The 18,533-nt window shown below is 41.2% G+C and overlaps 1 protein-coding gene across 3 annotated transcripts in view; it reads left to right on the top strand.

The window, feature by feature from the left end:
- The first annotated feature begins 2,599 nt into the window (after positions 1–2,599).
- dnm2b (dynamin 2b) overlaps positions 2,600–18,533 on the top strand; it is a 41,390-nt gene continuing 25,456 nt past the window's right edge. For 2 of the 3 annotated variants that reach the window (XM_036557135.1, XM_036557136.1), the window contains exons 1-10: positions 2,600–2,899; positions 3,011–3,068; positions 6,260–6,425; positions 9,492–9,565; positions 11,077–11,226; positions 13,207–13,291; positions 13,488–13,606; positions 15,150–15,248; positions 16,337–16,497; positions 17,749–17,891. In XM_036557135.1, coding sequence (XP_036413028.1) covers positions 6,265–6,425; positions 9,492–9,565; positions 11,077–11,226; positions 13,207–13,291; positions 13,488–13,606; positions 15,150–15,248; positions 16,337–16,497; positions 17,749–17,891 — 992 coding nt within the window. In that variant the 5' untranslated portion in view covers positions 2,600–2,899; positions 3,011–3,068; positions 6,260–6,264. The remainder of the gene's footprint in view (positions 2,900–3,010; positions 3,069–6,259; positions 6,426–9,491; positions 9,566–11,076; positions 11,227–13,206; positions 13,292–13,487; positions 13,607–15,149; positions 15,249–16,336; positions 16,498–17,748; positions 17,892–18,533) is intronic. The other variant, XM_036557137.1, reaches the window with a different exon arrangement.

The raw sequence follows: 18,533 nt of genomic DNA, 5'->3' as shown, positions 1-18,533 counted from the left end.
AGCGTTAGCCTAGCCTCGTTTATTTACCTCACTTAAACCCAAAGCTAACTAAAGTTAGCTAGACAGAGTTAACAGCCGTGTAAAACGCAGACATGCTGACCATAATGTGCCACAGATCCGCACTGTAGGTGGAGATATTCACTGTTTTACGCTGTTTCACTCCGTATATTACAGATTTTGAATAAAGTCTAAAGTTTATTTTAGCGCTTTTAGCCCAAAATCCTCTCTACAGCTCGACTAACGGTCACTTTGCAGTGCGTGGACAGAGCCCCGCCCCCAGGTCTGATATGATTGGCTTACAGCGTATGAGGTCTGATGTGACTGGCTGAACGTTACGTTTGTCAATTTCTGGTAGTTCAGTAGAGGCAGCGCCTCCTTCAGGTTGCACCCTGCTATTAGAAGGACGTTTGCCTTTTTAAAGTCAAAAAAGCAGTGAATTCAAAGCGAAGAATTTCAGAAAGAAAACATTCAAATATTCATAGTAAATAAATGAAGTCCTTCCACCTAATTCTATGCATAGTATTGATTAAATCAATGAAATGTAGCCTATTTCAGGTCACAGTGGCAAAGGAGAGAAACAAGACAGAGACACAGAATAACAGACGCAGAGAGAGAGAGAGAGAGAGAGAGAGAGAGAGAGAGAGAGAGAGAGAGAGAGAGACCATCAGACCAAACCACATTATAACACTCCAAAAACAAAACTACATCACCCACTGAAACACAGACACACACAGAGCACAATGCAGTGCTATCTGGCCCTAAAACGTCAGTACACTGTAGCGGAGTACCTGAACACAGTGACTGACACTAAACACAGAACCACGCTGACAAAGTACAGACTCAGTGACCACAGCCTGGCCGTGCAGACCGGCCGCTATAAGAGATCCTGGCTGCCTAAAGAGCAGAGACTCTGCCAGCAGTGCAACAGTAACACTGTAGAGACAGAGCTGCACTTCCTCACTGAGTGTAACAAATACAAACAATACGGAAAATATACTTTAATAAATTTGAGAAAATTCACCCCCAATTTAGCCCCTCAGCAATGATGAGAAGCTGCCCATCCTGCTAGGAGAGAGGAGAGAGAGCAGCGCCTTAGCAGCACAATATATATCTGCCTGCCACAATATGAGGGACAGTGAGTGACCCACCCAAACACACACACACACACAAAAACACAGACACACACACACACACACACACACACCACACACACACACACACACACACACAATATCAAAAACTGCCCTGTTTGTAATCTTTATGTATCTATTTAAATTTCTAATATTTATTTATTAATTTTCTTGTTTTGTTTTTTTTGTTTTTTGTTTTTTTTTCTTTTCCTCTGAATTTCTTTACAACTTAATTCCAAACGACTATCTTTACTGTTCTTTTATGTGATTCTTTCATAATTATTTTTACATCAAATGAAATTAAGAGTTTGTATCCTCTGTTCTAAATGTTCATTTTTCTTGTTCTTTTTTGATGATGCTTTGGCAATACTGTAACTAAATATGGTCATGCCAATAAAGCTTATTGAACTGAACTGAACTGAGAGAAAGAGAGAGAGAGAGAGAGAGAGAGAGAGAGAGAGAGAGGGGGGGGTGGAGAGACAGAGAGAGAGGGAGAGAGAGAGAGGGAGAGAGAGAGACAGAGAGAGAGGGAGAGAGAGAGGGAGAGAGAGAGAGAGAGAGAGAGAGAGAGAGGCGAAGACTCGTAGTTACTGACCTGAGAAGTTTTAAATGCATGAATTAAGGAGCTGTTTCAAAAGCACGACAAAATCCAGGGCTGTACATTTTTGTGTAGAAAGAAAACATCTATGAAAAAAACATGAAATCGAAATCATGTTTTGTTACGTCTTTTGAAATATTTCACTTACCAAAAAAAAATAAATAAATAAATAAAATAAATTAAAAATAAATAAATAAATGAAACAAAACAAAATAAAATAAATAAATAAAACTGTACTGTAGTAATAAGAAACTCTGTATAATATTCCTGTAATGCTGTCTTATTCTTGTGTAGTATCATGTGGTCGTGTTACTAGAGGACTTTTTTTCCTATGCAGTGGAATCACTTTTCACAATGTGTGTCAGGTTTGTAATATATTTTCATATGTGTTTCACATATAAATGAAAATTAAAGTCTTCTCTGATGAAAAATTATTGCATACCATTTATGCACATATTTTTAAAAAAACTACATATTTTTGCATATATTTAAATATTCAGAAACGTCACAGTTAAATATAGTTAAATACATACATGTATTTTAAATATCACATATAGAGCACATATTATTTTTAAATATGAAAATATATACAGAGTTTTTCTTTCATTCTAATCACCTTGACAGCTTTTTTGTGAAAAAAAATAATAAAAATATTTCTGGATTCATTTTTAAAGCTTTTGCTTTATTTAGTTTTGTGTTTTTACTGCTTTGAGACTTTTAGTCATATTTTCCTAAAATATCTGAGTGCCAACGCAACTGGATGGATCGAGCTTCCGGCTACATCAACCCTCCTCCAATGACGACGCCGTCTTCTTCTGACGGATAGCTGTGTTGGCCAATGGCCGCGCGCGTTCGGCTGAAGAGGGCGGGGTTTGTGAGAGTCAGTGTCGGTCGCCTGACCGGATAGAAGTTGTTTCTGTTTTTTCGCTCCGTCCAGCCGCGTTAGTGTTTCAGAGTAAATTAGCTGGCTGATTTATCTCCGTTCAGCTCGGGACAGACATGATAAACTCCCGCTGAACAGCCGCTCCTTCATAACGGAGCTCTATACCGGACTTTAACCGCGTCGGTTTGGGTGTGAACCGCCCGTCGTTGGCTGGTTTAACGGCTCTGTTGTTGTGGTTAATCTGCGTTACTGGACACCGGCTGGGGGTCTAACTGCACCTTCTATCAGGTCAGTCTGTTTAAAACCCACATTTAAGGTGTTGTTCTGTATTTAAACCATTTAAAGAGTATTTCCATGCCTCAGTAACGCTGAATAGTCGATCTTACGCTGTGTTTTCAGACAAACACTCAAGAATTTGGGACTAAAAGTGAAGATAAACGTTTCTAAATCATCACCGGTGAGTTTTGGTTTGTTTACAATAAGCGATGTTGTGTAACTTCCGATATACTGTAGTGTTTTCATTGTTTTTTGGGGATTTTTATTCATAGGAAGTGATTCCCATATCCTCCACCGCAGCAAACACTCCCTGATGGGACCCAGGCAGGGCTAGGGGTGCACGATGATATCGATATCATATCAGTATCGGCCGATAAAACATTATCGATATCAGACAGATGGTTGTATTTGAGCCATATGTCAAATCAGTCTCTGATGATGTGTTTATTGAACTCATAAAGAGCTGAGTGTTTAGCTGACGCTGGGTTACTGTGCTAAAATATCTAAAATATCTGCATTTATTAATTTTACTACATTTGTAATCCTTTACAAATGAATATCTCTCTGAAATGGTGATCCAGATGGATTTAGTGCCAGTTTCTACACTTCTATAAATGCATATCGTTGCAAAGAAAAACAAATGTCTCCAAAACAATAAGTTTACAGTAGAGGGCGTAAACGTTCTTTAATTTTAATGTAAGTTAATATAAAGATATTTTATTCCCAGTGCTTTTGGAGCTTTTCTATTGGTCCAATCATTATGAAATTCCCACACAGTGTAAAGGACATCTGCTGCACCCCAATGACATGGAAAATGATTTCAGACCTGTGAGAAACACTGTAGAGATATGATATTTTTCATGCACATATCCTCACCGATACATATTGTTGCTGTCCAAGGAGAATGAATGAATGAAATGAACCTTTTAGCCAATTAGAATTAGACCTCTGCATTTAAACCCATCCGTGCAGTGAAACCACATACACACTAGTGAACCCACACACTAGGGGGCAGTGAGCACACTTGCCCGGAGTGGTGGGCAGCCCTATCCCGCGGCGCCCGGGGAGCAGTTGGGGGTTAGGTGTCTTGCTCAAGGGCCCTTCAGTCACGTACTGTCAGCTGAGGGGATCAAACCGGCGACCCTTCCGGTCACAAGGCTCGTTCCCTAACCTCCTTTTTTCGTTTTTCAGGGCGTGGGCGAAAAATATTGTAATATACGGATATCCATTTCGTATTACGCAAAGTGTGGCGCTATTTATTCACACCAGAATAAATATTTGTTTGGAAATTGTTCAAATGGAACCAAAAATGTTGTGGATTCCGGTCAGTTTTCTTGGTGGGGCAGCCCAGCTGTAGTCTGTATGTGGGGAAACAGTGTCATCATCAGCACACGATTCCCTTATTGGTGCATTTTCGATGACAGTAGTGCTGAAATTTAAAATAAGAAAATTTTCCCCAAACAGATTTTTCCCATTTGACCATGGCAGCCATATATTTCACACTGTATGAAAACGTAATGATGAATGGACCAATAGAAGAATGATGAATGGACCAATAGAAAACGCTCCAAAATTCACTCTGAATAAAATTACCTTGGATTAGGCTGCGGAGGTTTTTGCCTTCTCTTGTAAAGATACCATTTTGGAGATGCTTGTCTTTTTCAGGACAGTGATGGTATTTAAGATAATGAGTCAGTGTGTCTTGAGTACTGCTGTGCTACACATGACCATGACCTGATGCAGCTTGTTTTGATTAGACTGTTTTGTTCTCTGCAGAATGACTCTAAAGGAACGTTACACAATGCTGTAAATGCTAATCAGACAGAACTCACAGCTACAGAACAGCTGCTTACTGTTTATTTACTCATTCTTTTTCATGTGTTTTACTAAACTGATTCAAGACGATCTGAAGTTTTACGATCTGAACATTATGTATGTATGTATGTGTATATATAGGTATGTGTGTAAAAAAAAATACAAAAATAAAAAAATAAAATATATATATATGTATGTATGTGTATATATATATATATATATATACACACACATAAGTATATGTATTGCTGCTGTGCAGTCGGAACAAAACCTTGTATCCCCACTTTGTCGTTTTTCAGTTTTGACATAATTTGAAAATGTCTGTTTTTCTTTATATTGTGTGTAAATTTCATGATCAATGACTTGGAAAAATGTCTGGTTCCATTGACTTACATTAAAAGTGAAGTATGTTTTTTCCTTCTACCTACCATTTTGGAGATACGAGGTTTTGTTCCGACAGCGTATGTATATATATATATATATATATATATATATATATATGTGTGTGTGTACGTATCTCAATCACAATCACTTTATTAGCCATAACACATACATGTAAGACAAACTGCTAAAATATCTAATTGCGATTTTTCTGGTCAGCGTTGTGACTGATTTAAACTGCGACTACTGTCTTTTTGGTTGTATTTAAATTGAGGTTCGTGTCTGTTATTTTGGCAACGGCGACCAGAATATCCACGTTTTCTAGCTCGAGGCTTGATTGCTGCTTGTTTGGTTGTGATGTCACTGCACGTGGGTCTTTGGCTGCTTCTGATTGGTCGGACTTGTAAAACAGGCAGCTCACAGGTTCTGTGTTATAGGGTTAAATTTCCTCACTTAAACCCAAAGACTAAAGGATGTACAAAGAGAAAATTAATCTGTTTGACTTCTGTTTTCAGATTTGTGCTCAGAGACAAAACAGCTGTAGTTAGGAAATGTAAACAGTCCAAGTCAACAGTGTTGATAATGCAGTATATAAAATGTGTTTAAAATCACAGCTGTCGCAGCTCTTGCACTCTCGTATTTAACCTTTGACCTAAAACAATTGGTCCCACTTTATATTAAGCGTCTCTAATAAGTGTGTAGTTACATGTGAACAACATACTAATGATTTAGACACTGTTACAGATGGATTACAGACATACACCTCATGTAGTTACACAAGTGTATTGTAACAGCCTATTCTCTCTCATGTAATTACACAATGGTAATAACATGAATATAATTACAGTTGTAATCAGACTGGACCAGCAGTTTAATACACATATAACCACTCCATTATTACACAGTACCTATATAACTGTCCTTGTGTAATTACATGAGGCAAAACTGAAGTTGATACACATGTGTAATTACATAGGCTGTACTTCTGTAATCCATCTGTAACAGTGACTAAATATCAGTAGTTACAGTGTTGTTGCATATGTTATTCATGTGTAACTACACAGTTATTAGAGACACTTAATATAAAGTGGGACGGCACAATTCATATTATACTTTTAACTATGATGGTTTTGGACATTTCTTCACTGCTTATTCATGTGTTTTTCTCCTCTCCAGCAGTCATGGGGAACCGGGGAATGGAGGAGCTCATCCCTTTAATCAATAAGCTGCAGGACGCGTTCAGCTCCATCGGGCAGAGCTGTAACCTGGACCTGCCTCAGATCGCCGTGGTGGGCGGACAGAGTGCAGGGAAGAGCTCTGTACTGGAGAACTTCGTGGGCAGGTAACAGCACCAACTATCCTCGCTGTAGTTTTATATCATTCACTGTATATTGTTAATATAAGACATAAGAGATTTCATCATCTGTGGACCTGAACGTGGGGAATGTGTAGATGCTGCCACGTCAGTTTGTTTTGAAAAGTTCTAGAGAAAAGGGCAGAACCATACTACCATTTTCTAGAATTGTGACTATTGGTTCTAGAGTCACCCCAGGTTTTGTTCGTAAGACGTGAGTAAAACATGACCAAACTGAGCCTGAAACTCGCACAAACATCTCAGCACGTCAGGCCTTCAGTGTGTTGAGATTTTTGTACACAGCAGTGGGAATAACTTCACTGAACAGGAAGGGAGGATCTGAAACGGTTCATCTTTCATGTTTCACTTCCTCTCTCTGTAGAGGATGTCATTGTCCTATTAGTCTCAGTCCGGTGGTCCAGTTTAGAGCTCCACTTGTCCGAACCTGACGTTCACATCTGATTCAGCCAGTGTCTGTTAAAAATGTCCGTCCAGACCAGACTGATGTCCGTCCTCAAGTCCATTTAGCATCAGACACGGTAACCACACCAGCCGCAATACACTCCTTTATTAATCAGGGTAGCCTTTCACACTGGCACCGCAGTGGGAAACTGCGCAGTACGCTCCTATATTAATCAGGGTAGCCTTTCACACTGGCACCGCAGTGGGAAACTGTGCAGTACGCTCCTGTATTAATCAGGGTAGCCTTTCACACTGGCACCGCAGTGGGAAACTGTGCAGTACGCTCCTGTATTAATCAGGGTAGCCTTTCACACTGGCACCGCAGTGGGAAACTGTGCAGTACGCTCCTTTATTAATCAGTGTAGCCTTTTCCACTGGCACCGCGGTGGGAAACTGCGCAGTATGCTCCTATATTAAATTATGTAGCATTTCACACTGGCACCGCAGTGGGAAACTACGCAGTACGCTCCTTTATTAATCAGTGTAGCCTTTCACACTGACACCGCAGTGGGAAACTGCGCAGTACGCTCCTTTTATTAAATTATGTAGCCTTTCACACTGGCACCGCGGTGGCAACTGCGCAGTACACTCTGATATTAATCAATGTAGCCTTTCACACTGACACTGCACAGTACGCTCCTTTATTAATCAGTGTAGCCTTTCACACCGGCACCGCAGTGGGAAACTGCACAGTACGCTCCTAAATTAAATTATGCTGCCTTTTACACTGGCACCGTGGCGGTAACTGCGCAGTACACTGCTATCTTAATCAGTGTAGTTTTTCACATTGGCACCATGGCGGTAGCCATGCAGTACACTCTCACATTAATCAGTGTAGTCTGTCAAATTAGCACTATTAATCAGTGTAGCCTTTCACACGGGCACAGTGGCAGTAGCTGCGCAGTATGCTCCAATACTAATCACTGTAGCCTTTCACACTGGCACTGTGGCGGTAACTGCGCAGTACGCTCCTATATTAATCAGTGTAGTCTTTCACACTGGCACCGCAGTGGTAACCATGCAGTACACTCCTATATTAATCAGTGTAGCCTTTTCACACTGGCACGTGCATGTAACTGCGCAGTATGTTTCTATATTAATCAGTGTAGTCTTTCACACTGGCACCGCAGTGGTAACCATGCAGTACACTCCTATATTAATCAGTGTAGCCTTTTACCCTGGCACTGCGTTGATAACTGCGCAGTATGCTCCTATATTAATCAGTGTAGTCTTTCACACTGGCACTGCAGCGGTAACTGCGCAGTACGCTCCTATATTATCCAGTGTAGTCTTTCACACCGGCACCGTGATGGTAACCATGCAGTACGCTCCTATATTAATCAGTGTAGCCTTTTACCCTGGCACTGCATTGATAACTGCGCAGTATGTTCCTATATTAATCAGTGTAGTCTTTCATACTGGCACCGCGGTGGTAACCACACAGTACGCTCCTATATTAATCACTGTAGCCTTCACACTGGCACTGTAGTGGTAACTGCGCAGTACGCTCCCATATAATCAGTATAGCCTTTTACACTGGCACTGCAGTGGTAACTGCGCGGTATGCTCCTGTATCAATCAGTGTAGTCTTTCACACCGACACCGAGGTGGTAACTGCGCAGTATGCTCCTATATTAATCAGTGTAGTGTTTCACATTGGCACTGCGGTGGTAACTGCGCAGTACGCTCCTATATTGATCACTGTAGTGTTTCGCATTGGCACCGTGGTGGTAGCTGCGCAGTATGCTCCTATATTATTCAGTGTAGGCTTTCACACTGGCACCGTGGCGGTAGCTGCGCAGTATGCTCCTATATTATTCAGTGTAGGCTTTCACACTGGCACAGCGGCGGTAACTGTGCAGTACACTCCTATATTTATCAGTGTAGCATTGCCCACTGGCACTGCAGCAGTAATTGCACAGTATGCTCCTATATAATCAGTATAGCTTTTCACACTGGCACTGCATTGCACATTTTTTATAGATTGAGGTTCAGGCCTGTTTGATTTTGGCCAAGAAGACAAGAATATCAAACTTTTTTGGCTTCAGGCTCGACCCCTGAACGTATTGTCCAAACTGCCAGTAAGCTGTGGTTGTGATGTCACAACACATGGAGGTTTGCTTGCCTCTGATTTGTCTAACTCATCTACAAGCATTTCACAAAGTCTTATTAGGTTCAATTTCTACTGTGACAAGAACATCATAACAATGGCAGAACCCTTTTTGGTGCTATATAGAACCCCTTTCAAAAAGGTGCTGTATATATAACCGTATACAGCACATTCTCCACCATTTCTACACCATGCAAAGAACCATTTAAGCATACAAAGACTCCTTTGAGTAGTTATGGTTCTACATAGAATGATTGTCTTTACTAAAGAACCATCTTTTTTAAGAACCTTGAAGAACCTCTGAAGATTGTAGGCTATAATTAAACAAAATTGCAGCTCTTGCGATTTGGAAATTGCCATTTGGTCTTAAACTGCGATTTCTTTATGAAACCGATTGATCTTCCAGCCCTCCTGATCTCTCTGTCTCTCTCTCTCTCTCTCTCTCTCTCTCTCTCTCTCTCTCTCTCTCTCGTGTGTTTCAGGGATTTTCTCCCCCGCGGTTCAGGAATCGTCACTCGCAGACCCCTCATCCTCCAGCTGATCAACAACAAAGCAGGTACAGACATACACGCTGCGCCACACTCGCATCGCTGTGTACTGTCAGATGTCGGCCGCGAAGTAAACCAGCATCGGCCACATATGGGGACTTGTTAGTTTCAAAATAAAAGTAAGAAAAAGTCTCTATAAGTAATTGCAAATGAATCAGTGTTTCCATCAGCTACAGCTATATAATTCCATAAGATTCCATAGCGACACGCCAGCGATAAACACTGAGAGATGAGCGGCGCTCCATTTATCCACCGCAGTAACAGCAGAGAAACCCGTTTAAGCATCGGCAGCACTTAAACCACATCTTAGGTAAACCGTTGCGTAGCCAGTCAGCAGTTAAAACGAATGTCACCTTCAGGTGTCATCCCTAACCCCTTAGAACTGAGTTACAGGGGTAGTGGTTGAGATCTTCCCTCTGAAATGGGACAAACCTCAAATAAAAAGAGCATCACTTCATTAACAGCTACCAGCGCTGCTGCCAGTCTGCAGTGACAGCAGAGGAGGGTGAAGTTCAGCTCCTCACTGCTGGGCTTTAGTTACATTTAGGGAATCATATATCATATCTTCAAAGAGGGGGGCAATTATTTATTATTGCCTACCCCTAATTCTTCAGTGATATGAAGGATGTGACATTAAGATAAAACAGTGGTTATCGGAATAATTTAACAGAAAATTCTCACATTTGTGGGTTTCTTTGGTCTCTTGTTCTCCATCTTGCCGGTCTTTTCTTTTTTTCTCATAACTCTCTGTTTGGAGTCTCTGAAAAACCTCCGTTTGGAGGGTCATGCAGCCCCAACACTTCATCCTACCCTTCTATCTCAACAACAGTCAGGACACCCTACCCCTAGACGTGAACGCGCAAAACAGAGGGCTAAGGGTAAAGTGGTAGGGGCGAGGGGTGAGATGGGCCAGAGAGTCTGGGTTTACAGAGTGGAGAGATATTTAACAGGGACGAACATAAAAACAGGCGATGCTTCTGAGACAAAACAAAGCAAGAGACGGTACTCAACCAAAAACCGAGTCAAGATGATACGACGCAGCCTGTCTTGGTCTCGGGTTCACAGTGAATGTGGTGGGAGATGAGGAGAGACCAGTGTGTGTTTGATGTGGGTGTTCAGCTTCCCTTCGCCACGTCCTTCAGTGGTGCTCGAAAGTCTGTGAAGCCTTTAGAATTTTCTATATTTCTGTATAAATGTGGCCTAAAACTTCATCAGAATTCCTAAAAGTAGAGAAAGAGAACCAAATTAGACAAATGAGACACAAATATTGATAAATAATAATCGGTCCTGACTCGGACTCGGCCGCTACAGAGTCTCGGGCCTGACTCTGATTCAGGGTGTCTGTGTGATCTGGACTGCTAATATCAGCACTTGTTTAGAATATTGTGACATTTGCTCCAGTCTAACTTATATCACTGTTTATAAAATGACACTGTTCTCTCTCTCCCTCTCTCTCTCTCTCTCTCTCTCTCCCTCTCTCTCGCTCTCTCTCCCTCTCTCTCTCTCTCTCTCTCTCTAGAATACGCGGAGTTCCTTCACTGTAAAGGAAAGAAGTTTGTTGATTTTGACGAGGTTCGGTTGGAGATCGAGGCCGAAACGGACCGTATCACAGGATCTAATAAAGGAATCTCTCCCATTCCCATCAACCTGCGGGTCTACTCCCCTCATGGTAACACACTCGTCTCAGACTGTGTTCAGCATCTCTGGAGACCTGATTCTGTGGTTTCTGTGGTTTCTGACCCTGTGTGACTCACTGTTATCTATAAACATGGACTAGATTCAAGACGACTGCTGCTGTTTTTAGCTGTGCTGTGTACTTTTGTTCCTGTGTGTTGATATATGCAGTTGTTAATTAATGGGTATAAGCTTGCATTACCTGTTAGCTGCTTGGGCCTCATATAGACAGGGTAAAAAAAAAAACCTAAAATTAAAAGCTATTTTTTTATTATATTTATTTAATGTATTGAATAAGTGAACAATTCTGTTGTTTTCAAATGATTAAATAATCAAATTTAGCAAATTCTGAATTTTTTTTTTTAAATAATCAAATTTGGCACATTTTCAGATGTTTAAATAGCACTTTTTAGCATATAAATAATCACATTTACTACATTTTGAATTATTGAATGCTAGAGCATGCTAGCTAGTTAGCATGCTTTTGGACTGCACTTGGCCTGAAGACTAAATTTGTTGTCTCATATTAGAGCACTGAAACACATATTTACCAAATGTGTCCTTCATTCATTATACTGTCAGAAAATGGTTCAAGTTTTATATGAATTATTTTAATGTTTTCACTGAGTTGTTCAGTCTCTCTAGTAGACTTGATTATGTGGGTTTTGACACTGTATGACTCACTGTTATCTATAAACATTATTCAGCTGCTGTTTTTAGCTGTGGGATGTTCATTTGTGAATGCTGCCTCTGGAATGCACAGCCAGTCAGCATTTTATAAATGAGTATGTTTGGAGTAGCAGTGGGTACTGGATAAGTTAGATTTTTTTTTGTAAGCTTTAAGGGCTAATAAAACCTTTGGTAGTAGAGATACAGCATTAAATAGGCCTTAAATCAGACCGGTTTAGTTGCAGTTCTCAGCTATGGGGTTCAGTTCGGTTCTTTTTTTGTGAAATGATTTATGGACGTTGTTTACCATCAGTTACCATCAGTTAAACTACACCATCAAACTGCAGACAACTACGAAACACCCTGGTTATTGAACCTGATTCTGGTTATTGGAACTGATTCTAATTAGCAGCTTTTGCCAAAGCAACAAAAAGAATGCACACACAGAGGGTGTTAACTTAAGGCTGTTACAGACCGAGTGTCACAGAAATGCGAAATATTTGGGCACTTTTTTTTAGGAATTTTGGCCAAATTGTATCTCAAATATCTCACATATTCTCACATGTTAATATGGCACATTATTTTAATTTATACGTGATGTCACCAGCAGGGCTTCATAGATTTTGGAGATTCCACTCCACAGAAAAAACAGACTGAATGTCTCCAAGTGCAAGTTAGATCTCCTTTGCTTCCCACAGGACAAGCAAACAGTGACACTGGGCTAAGGTCCATTTTGGGAAAGTGAGAGTGTGGAGAGTCTCATTGCTTCAGTCAGAAGCTGAAACTCTGAGTGCTTCCACACAGGCTGTAACTGAATATTTGAGCCCAGTTTGAGCTTCATTTGAGCAGCTTTGGAGATTCTGATCCTTTTAGCATTTGTGAAAAAGTTCTTTTTGCAGGAACACAGCTGCTGTTTCATCTTGGTTGTCGCCATGCCAACACCAGAGATGATTGTGATTGGTCAAACAGTCAGTGTCACTAGAGAACGTTCTCAAAAATCATACAGAGGGTGTATAAAATAACGTTGCCTTTTTGCTGTGTGAAAAATCACATTTAATTTGCAAGATTTTAGTTAAAGACATGCTGAAGTTAGTTTACTGTTGTCTGAATTAGCCACATGAACGACTCACGACTGGTGTGTAAAGACCTTTACTGTCATTTAGAAAACAAAATGTTAGCTGTTCATATGACTGTGTAACGTCAGTAATATTGATCGTTGTAAACTTAAATTTTCATTGTAAACATAATGCTTAATAATTCATTCTCTCTCTCTCTCTCTCTCTCTCTCTCTCTCTCTCTCTCTCAGTGCTGAATCTGACTCTCATTGATCTTCCTGGCATGACGAAGGTGGCGGTGGGGGACCAGCCCCCCGATATAGAGTTCCAGATCAGGTGATTGGTTCATTCTGAGGTGTTCTCTCATAGGGTTGGTTAAGTCAAAGTGGGTCTGTGAGCTGATTGGTTTAGATGGAGTGTTTAACCCGGATTCAGAAACCGTCATAGTCCATGTTTTTTAATTTGGTGCCGCTCCAGTGCTGAAAGCCCTTTGTCCTGAGTGAGCCGGTGTGTTTTTCTCTGTTGTGCTCAGGGACATGCTGCTGCAGTTCGTCACTAAGGAGAGTTGTCTGATTCTGGCCGTAACTCCAGCTAACACTGACCTGGCCAACTCGGATGCACTCAAAATCGCCAAGGAGGTCGACCCACAAGGTAAGGTCCTCAGACTGTATTAGGAGTTGCATGACTGTGAAGTTTCACTAGTCAACTGGTCACTCGAGTTGACTAGTCGTCATACCATGAGGCATTCTTTGTTAGCAGTTGGCTAATAGGGTCTGGGGCAGCAGATGCTGTGGTTTGCAGTGTGAGATTTTCAATGCAGAAGAGTTTTTGCTGTATTTCAGTGAGTTTCAGTCTCAGACACTCTGCACACAGAAATACACAGACTGTCTGATGTGAATGCTGATGCATACTAAAATCACCACAGCTCCCACAATCTCTCCTCTCACTAGCCATGTTTACCTGCAGCCTAATAATCCATTAATAATCAGACTAATAGCTCAATCGGAATAGAACACGTTCATGTTTACACCTCAATCCGACGAGTCCGACTGAGGCCGTTCATAATACAGTTTCTATCCGACTGATCGAGGTGGGTAATCCTGTAAATAATCAGTTAAATAGAAGAATAATATCTGTGTAAACGCCTGTATCTGATTACATTCCCTATCGGAAAGTTTAAGTCCGTTCTGATCATGTTCGTCACGTCATAGTGAGAGTTTATACCGTTCAACATGGCGGAGCAGAAACTGGTCTGCAGAGGAGAAGTTTATGCTCTGATCTTTAAAAGACGGCGGTGGGACGGACGTCCAGCTTATGTGGCTCAGAACACGACGTCTTCCCCTCGGCCTTCTTTAATAAGCACATGTGAAGGACGTTTTCCTGAGTCTGACATCATTTTAAAGTAATTAAAAACACAAGCGCTGCTCACTGCTGCTCATCTCACTCTGACTGGACTCACGTGATGCTGGTTGTCATAGTAACGTCTACACTAAGTGGTTCTCTACGCATGTGTGTAATTCTGGATCAGATTACTTGTAGTGAGCATGAAAATGGAGATTTTCATCAGGTTGTTGAGTAGAGTGAGAATAAACACCTCAGTCTCAATCTATAATGGGAATGTATTCAATCAGATTGGCAGAACTCTTTGCATGTCAGCACAGACAGTGAGAGTTTAAACTGGCTCTGGGTATCCGTGCACCTTTTTGCCAGCCTGTTGAGGAACAGAAAAATGTTTTTCAAGATAAATACTAGTAGCAGTCAGTTGCTTCTCCTATAGACGAGCTTTTCAGAGTGAGATGTAGTTGCTGACACAGGAAACATTCATGCTAGCCTGTTTTATGAAGTCGTTCCTGAATATAGTTTGAACCTGTTGGTAGCAGTAAGGCTGCATGATATTGACATAAAATGCGATGTTCGATAAAGCTGACGATATCACGAGGACGACTTGAGAAGCGATAAATTACGATTAAAATAATGTGTGTTTGTAAACGAGATATCCTTGTGCGTTTGCCAGCCAGTACTCCACAAAGGTTTCTCACGCTAAGCAGCCTGTGATTGGTTGTTGTACATGTCAATCAGACAGCCCTTTCCTATCAAAGGCAGGGGTTCTCGCTTACAAGCATGTATGATTTAGATTTTAAAGATTTTGCAGAGACCCTGAGTGACCGTAACCTCCTGATCTTCTCACCCGCAGGTCTGCGCACCATCGGTGTGATCACCAAACTGGACCTGATGGACGAAGGCACCGACGCCAGAGACATCCTGGAGAACAAGCTGCTGCCGCTGCGCCGAGGTGTGATACACGTACAGCTATGGTTGCTGTTTATTTAATGATGTACCGCGTTAAAAAACCCAAATATGATCATACGGTTTCAAAATCTAATGATCATCGATTCAGAAAAGTGCGGGTGGACGTAAACACAGCTCTACTGCTACGGTCTCCCTGAAAATCACACCACAACAACACATCAGTTAACAGTGTATTAGTAGTACAGCTGTGGTGACGTGCTTTCAGTGTCTGTTTTAAGGATTTACAGCTTATTTTAAAAGAACCATATTCTGAGTTTTACTTATAGTTTCCTGTTGAGCTCTACTTATAACATCTGAGTGCCTTTATGATCCAAAAACAGTCTGGGCGCCCCTGGACAAATTCTATGTGTTGTTGATTTTCTAAAATGTAAATAAGTGAACACATTTTAATACACGATTACTTGCTGAATATAAAATAAATAAAATGTGGTCTGCGCAAAAGGTACGACACATTCTATATTTAGTGTTTTATTTTTTTCCAACATGTTTGTCCCCTGTAGAGGATGTCTTAACTTATTTTCACCTAGAAAATCAACAAAAACATGTAATTTGACCAGAAATGTTCAAACGTTTGTGTAGGACTGTGTGTAAATGTGACATCACAAAAACTGTGCTCAGTTTTTGCAGCTTACTTTCCGTATATGGGCTGTATAGACTTTAGAGTGAACAGTATGTTTTACTAAAAAAGCAATTTTCATGAAATGGGCCTGTGGCAGGCGCCCGTGGCCCGAGCCCCGATGTTGGCCTCGAGAGCCGGCAGGAAGGCAGGAGTGTGTACAATCCCGCACATCACTGAGGGACTTTGGAGTGATAATTAAAGTTAATGGCCACTGCAACCTTGAACCCTGCCTGCAGCGTCCTTCCTGAGCCTGGGGTAGCACAGGTTGTGCTACAGGGCCATTAAAAATACCATGATAATACCCAGTACTGTGATAGTTTTGGTCACTGATATTTGTGAATCTGCATAGCGTCCCTTCCCACTCTTTTATTCCAGTGACACAGTTTTCACCTTGACATGCTTTGAAAAAGTGTTTAAAAGTTATTGATTTGTTTGTGTCTGTGTTTGTGTAGGATATATCGGTGTAGTGAACCGCAGTCAGAAGGACATTGATGGTCGGAAGGACATCCGTGCTGCCCTGGCAGCCGAGAGGAAATTCTTCCTGTCCCATCCTGCTTACAGACACATGGCAGAAAGAATGGGGACACCTCACCTGCAAAAAACTCTCAACCAGGTACCACGACTGGACAGTCAGAGCTAATCTTATGTTTATATTGCACATTTTATACTCCAGTAGTTTAAAGCTGGGCCTACACTGCACGATTCTTTGCCAGGTTTTAACCCAGATTTGCCCTTTGCGACAAATTTTCACAATCTGAAGCAATTCTCCAGGTCGGGAGCTCAATCAGAAGCGACTGACTGTGCGGATGATCTGGTAGTGTGAGAGGAGAAACGAGTGAATCTTTAGCCCTCCAATCTGCTCTGGAGTGATTAGAGACCCTCCGATATTATCAAACATGTTTGCAGTCAAAATGTTCACGAGTCCTGCAGTGAGAGAAGGTCGGCGATTTACTCAACGAGTGATTCAAACAACAGCCAATCAGAGAGCTGGAAGAGTGGAGAAACAGGAGAAGAGACGCCTGAACAGCAGAGCGGAGACAGAGGAGCTGCGTGTAAAACACAGGCAGATAAGAGCCGATATCATGTTTATAATGTTGACCAGTCGTCAGGTCGCTGTCTTTACAGCTCAGCTGCCAGTTTATAGTGAAATATTTCTCCACCTCTCACTGAATCAGCGCTTCTCACCACATACTAATCCCCGGTTTGAGCTTTCACTGCGCATAAAAGCCCATACAGGTTCAGTAAGTTCAGCTCTGATTGTGTCGTGTGATCTGAGGAATTCTGGGAGTTTGAGTTCTTATTCGTAGCCCAAACTTATGTGTGTTATTCTCGCTCTTTGCCTTTTCGTCTAGTCTGAGCGCCTCACGACAAAGACAAGGAATTCTGCGACGTTAACTGACGTTAAGTTTGTGATGTTCTCCGTTTTAGAGACCTGTTAAGATTTTAAAAGTCGTGTAGTGACGCTCAGCCTTAGTTAAACAGTGTTTTACCTACTGATATGATGATCTGTTCTCAACTAGCAGTCTTATTAAACTCAAATGAACAACAGAAGTAATAAATAAATAAATAATAAAAAGAAAAGAAAAACAATGACAATCAAATGTTAAGAGATTTTTCCCAAGCAGTTTTGGACCATTTGGACCACTGTGAATAACAGCTAGTATTTTCAGATCATTTCGAAAAATGAAGATGTGGAAAAACACGGTTTTGTTCCGACAGTGATGATATGCGTGTATAAGATAAAGCCCAGTGTATGTTTACAGGGGAGTTTTAGTTTACAGTGAAGTTGCTCTGTTGCACATGACATTAAAACCATGCGTACACACAAATTCATTCTTGTGTTTTATTTCTCTTTTAATTCCAGCAACTGACCAACCACATCAGGGACACTCTGCCTGGACTCCGGTCCAAACTGCAGAGTCAGTTGCTGTCTCTGGAGAAGGAGGTGGAGGAGTACAAGAACTTCAAACCAGATGATCCTACACGCAAAACTAAAGCGCTGCTGCAGTGAGTACATGGACCTCAGGGTCAGTCTCTGTAAATATAAACTTAAAATGCCCATAACAAACTATGGGAGCATTTCACGGCTTATCAACGTCAGTTAAAGCACAATGATATCGGATTCATATCGGATATCATTTTGGGCAGATATTTGCATGAAAACAATATCGATCTTGTACAGACATTGAGATTTGGCTGATATTTCAAACTGACATTTGAGATGTGTTTGAACTCCAGAAGAGCAGAATGTTTGGGTTACTGCACTGAAATATCAGCGTTTTATTGATTTTATTTCTGTAATGCTGATCCGGGTGGATCTAGTCCCAATATCTGCGTTTAATAAAATGTTTATGTTTTGGCTTTAACCCCTTTGTTGCCGTATGAAGGCTAGAGCAGAGAGCTAATAGCAGCTTTTACAGTGATCTGGCTGTGTGTTTGAGTTGTATTTCTGGGTTGTGTGATATTGGAGCTGGTTTCTCTCACTCTGGCTAGTGAGGTCAGGTTCCTCTGAGTGTTCTGGTGTGTAAATCATGTCACTGTTTTTGACCTTGTTTATAATATGAAGGCTAAAAGCAGAGATGTAATATAACAGTAGTGAGTGGGGTTTGGGTGATTTTGGAGCTGGATCTCTGGCTGATGGACGGTCAC

Source organism: Colossoma macropomum, unplaced genomic scaffold (genome assembly GCF_904425465.1).
Source record: "Colossoma macropomum unplaced genomic scaffold, Colossoma_macropomum, whole genome shotgun sequence".
Classification (NCBI taxonomy): domain Eukaryota; kingdom Metazoa; phylum Chordata; class Actinopteri; order Characiformes; family Serrasalmidae; genus Colossoma; species Colossoma macropomum.
This window is presented reverse-complemented; position numbering and strand designations above follow the sequence as displayed.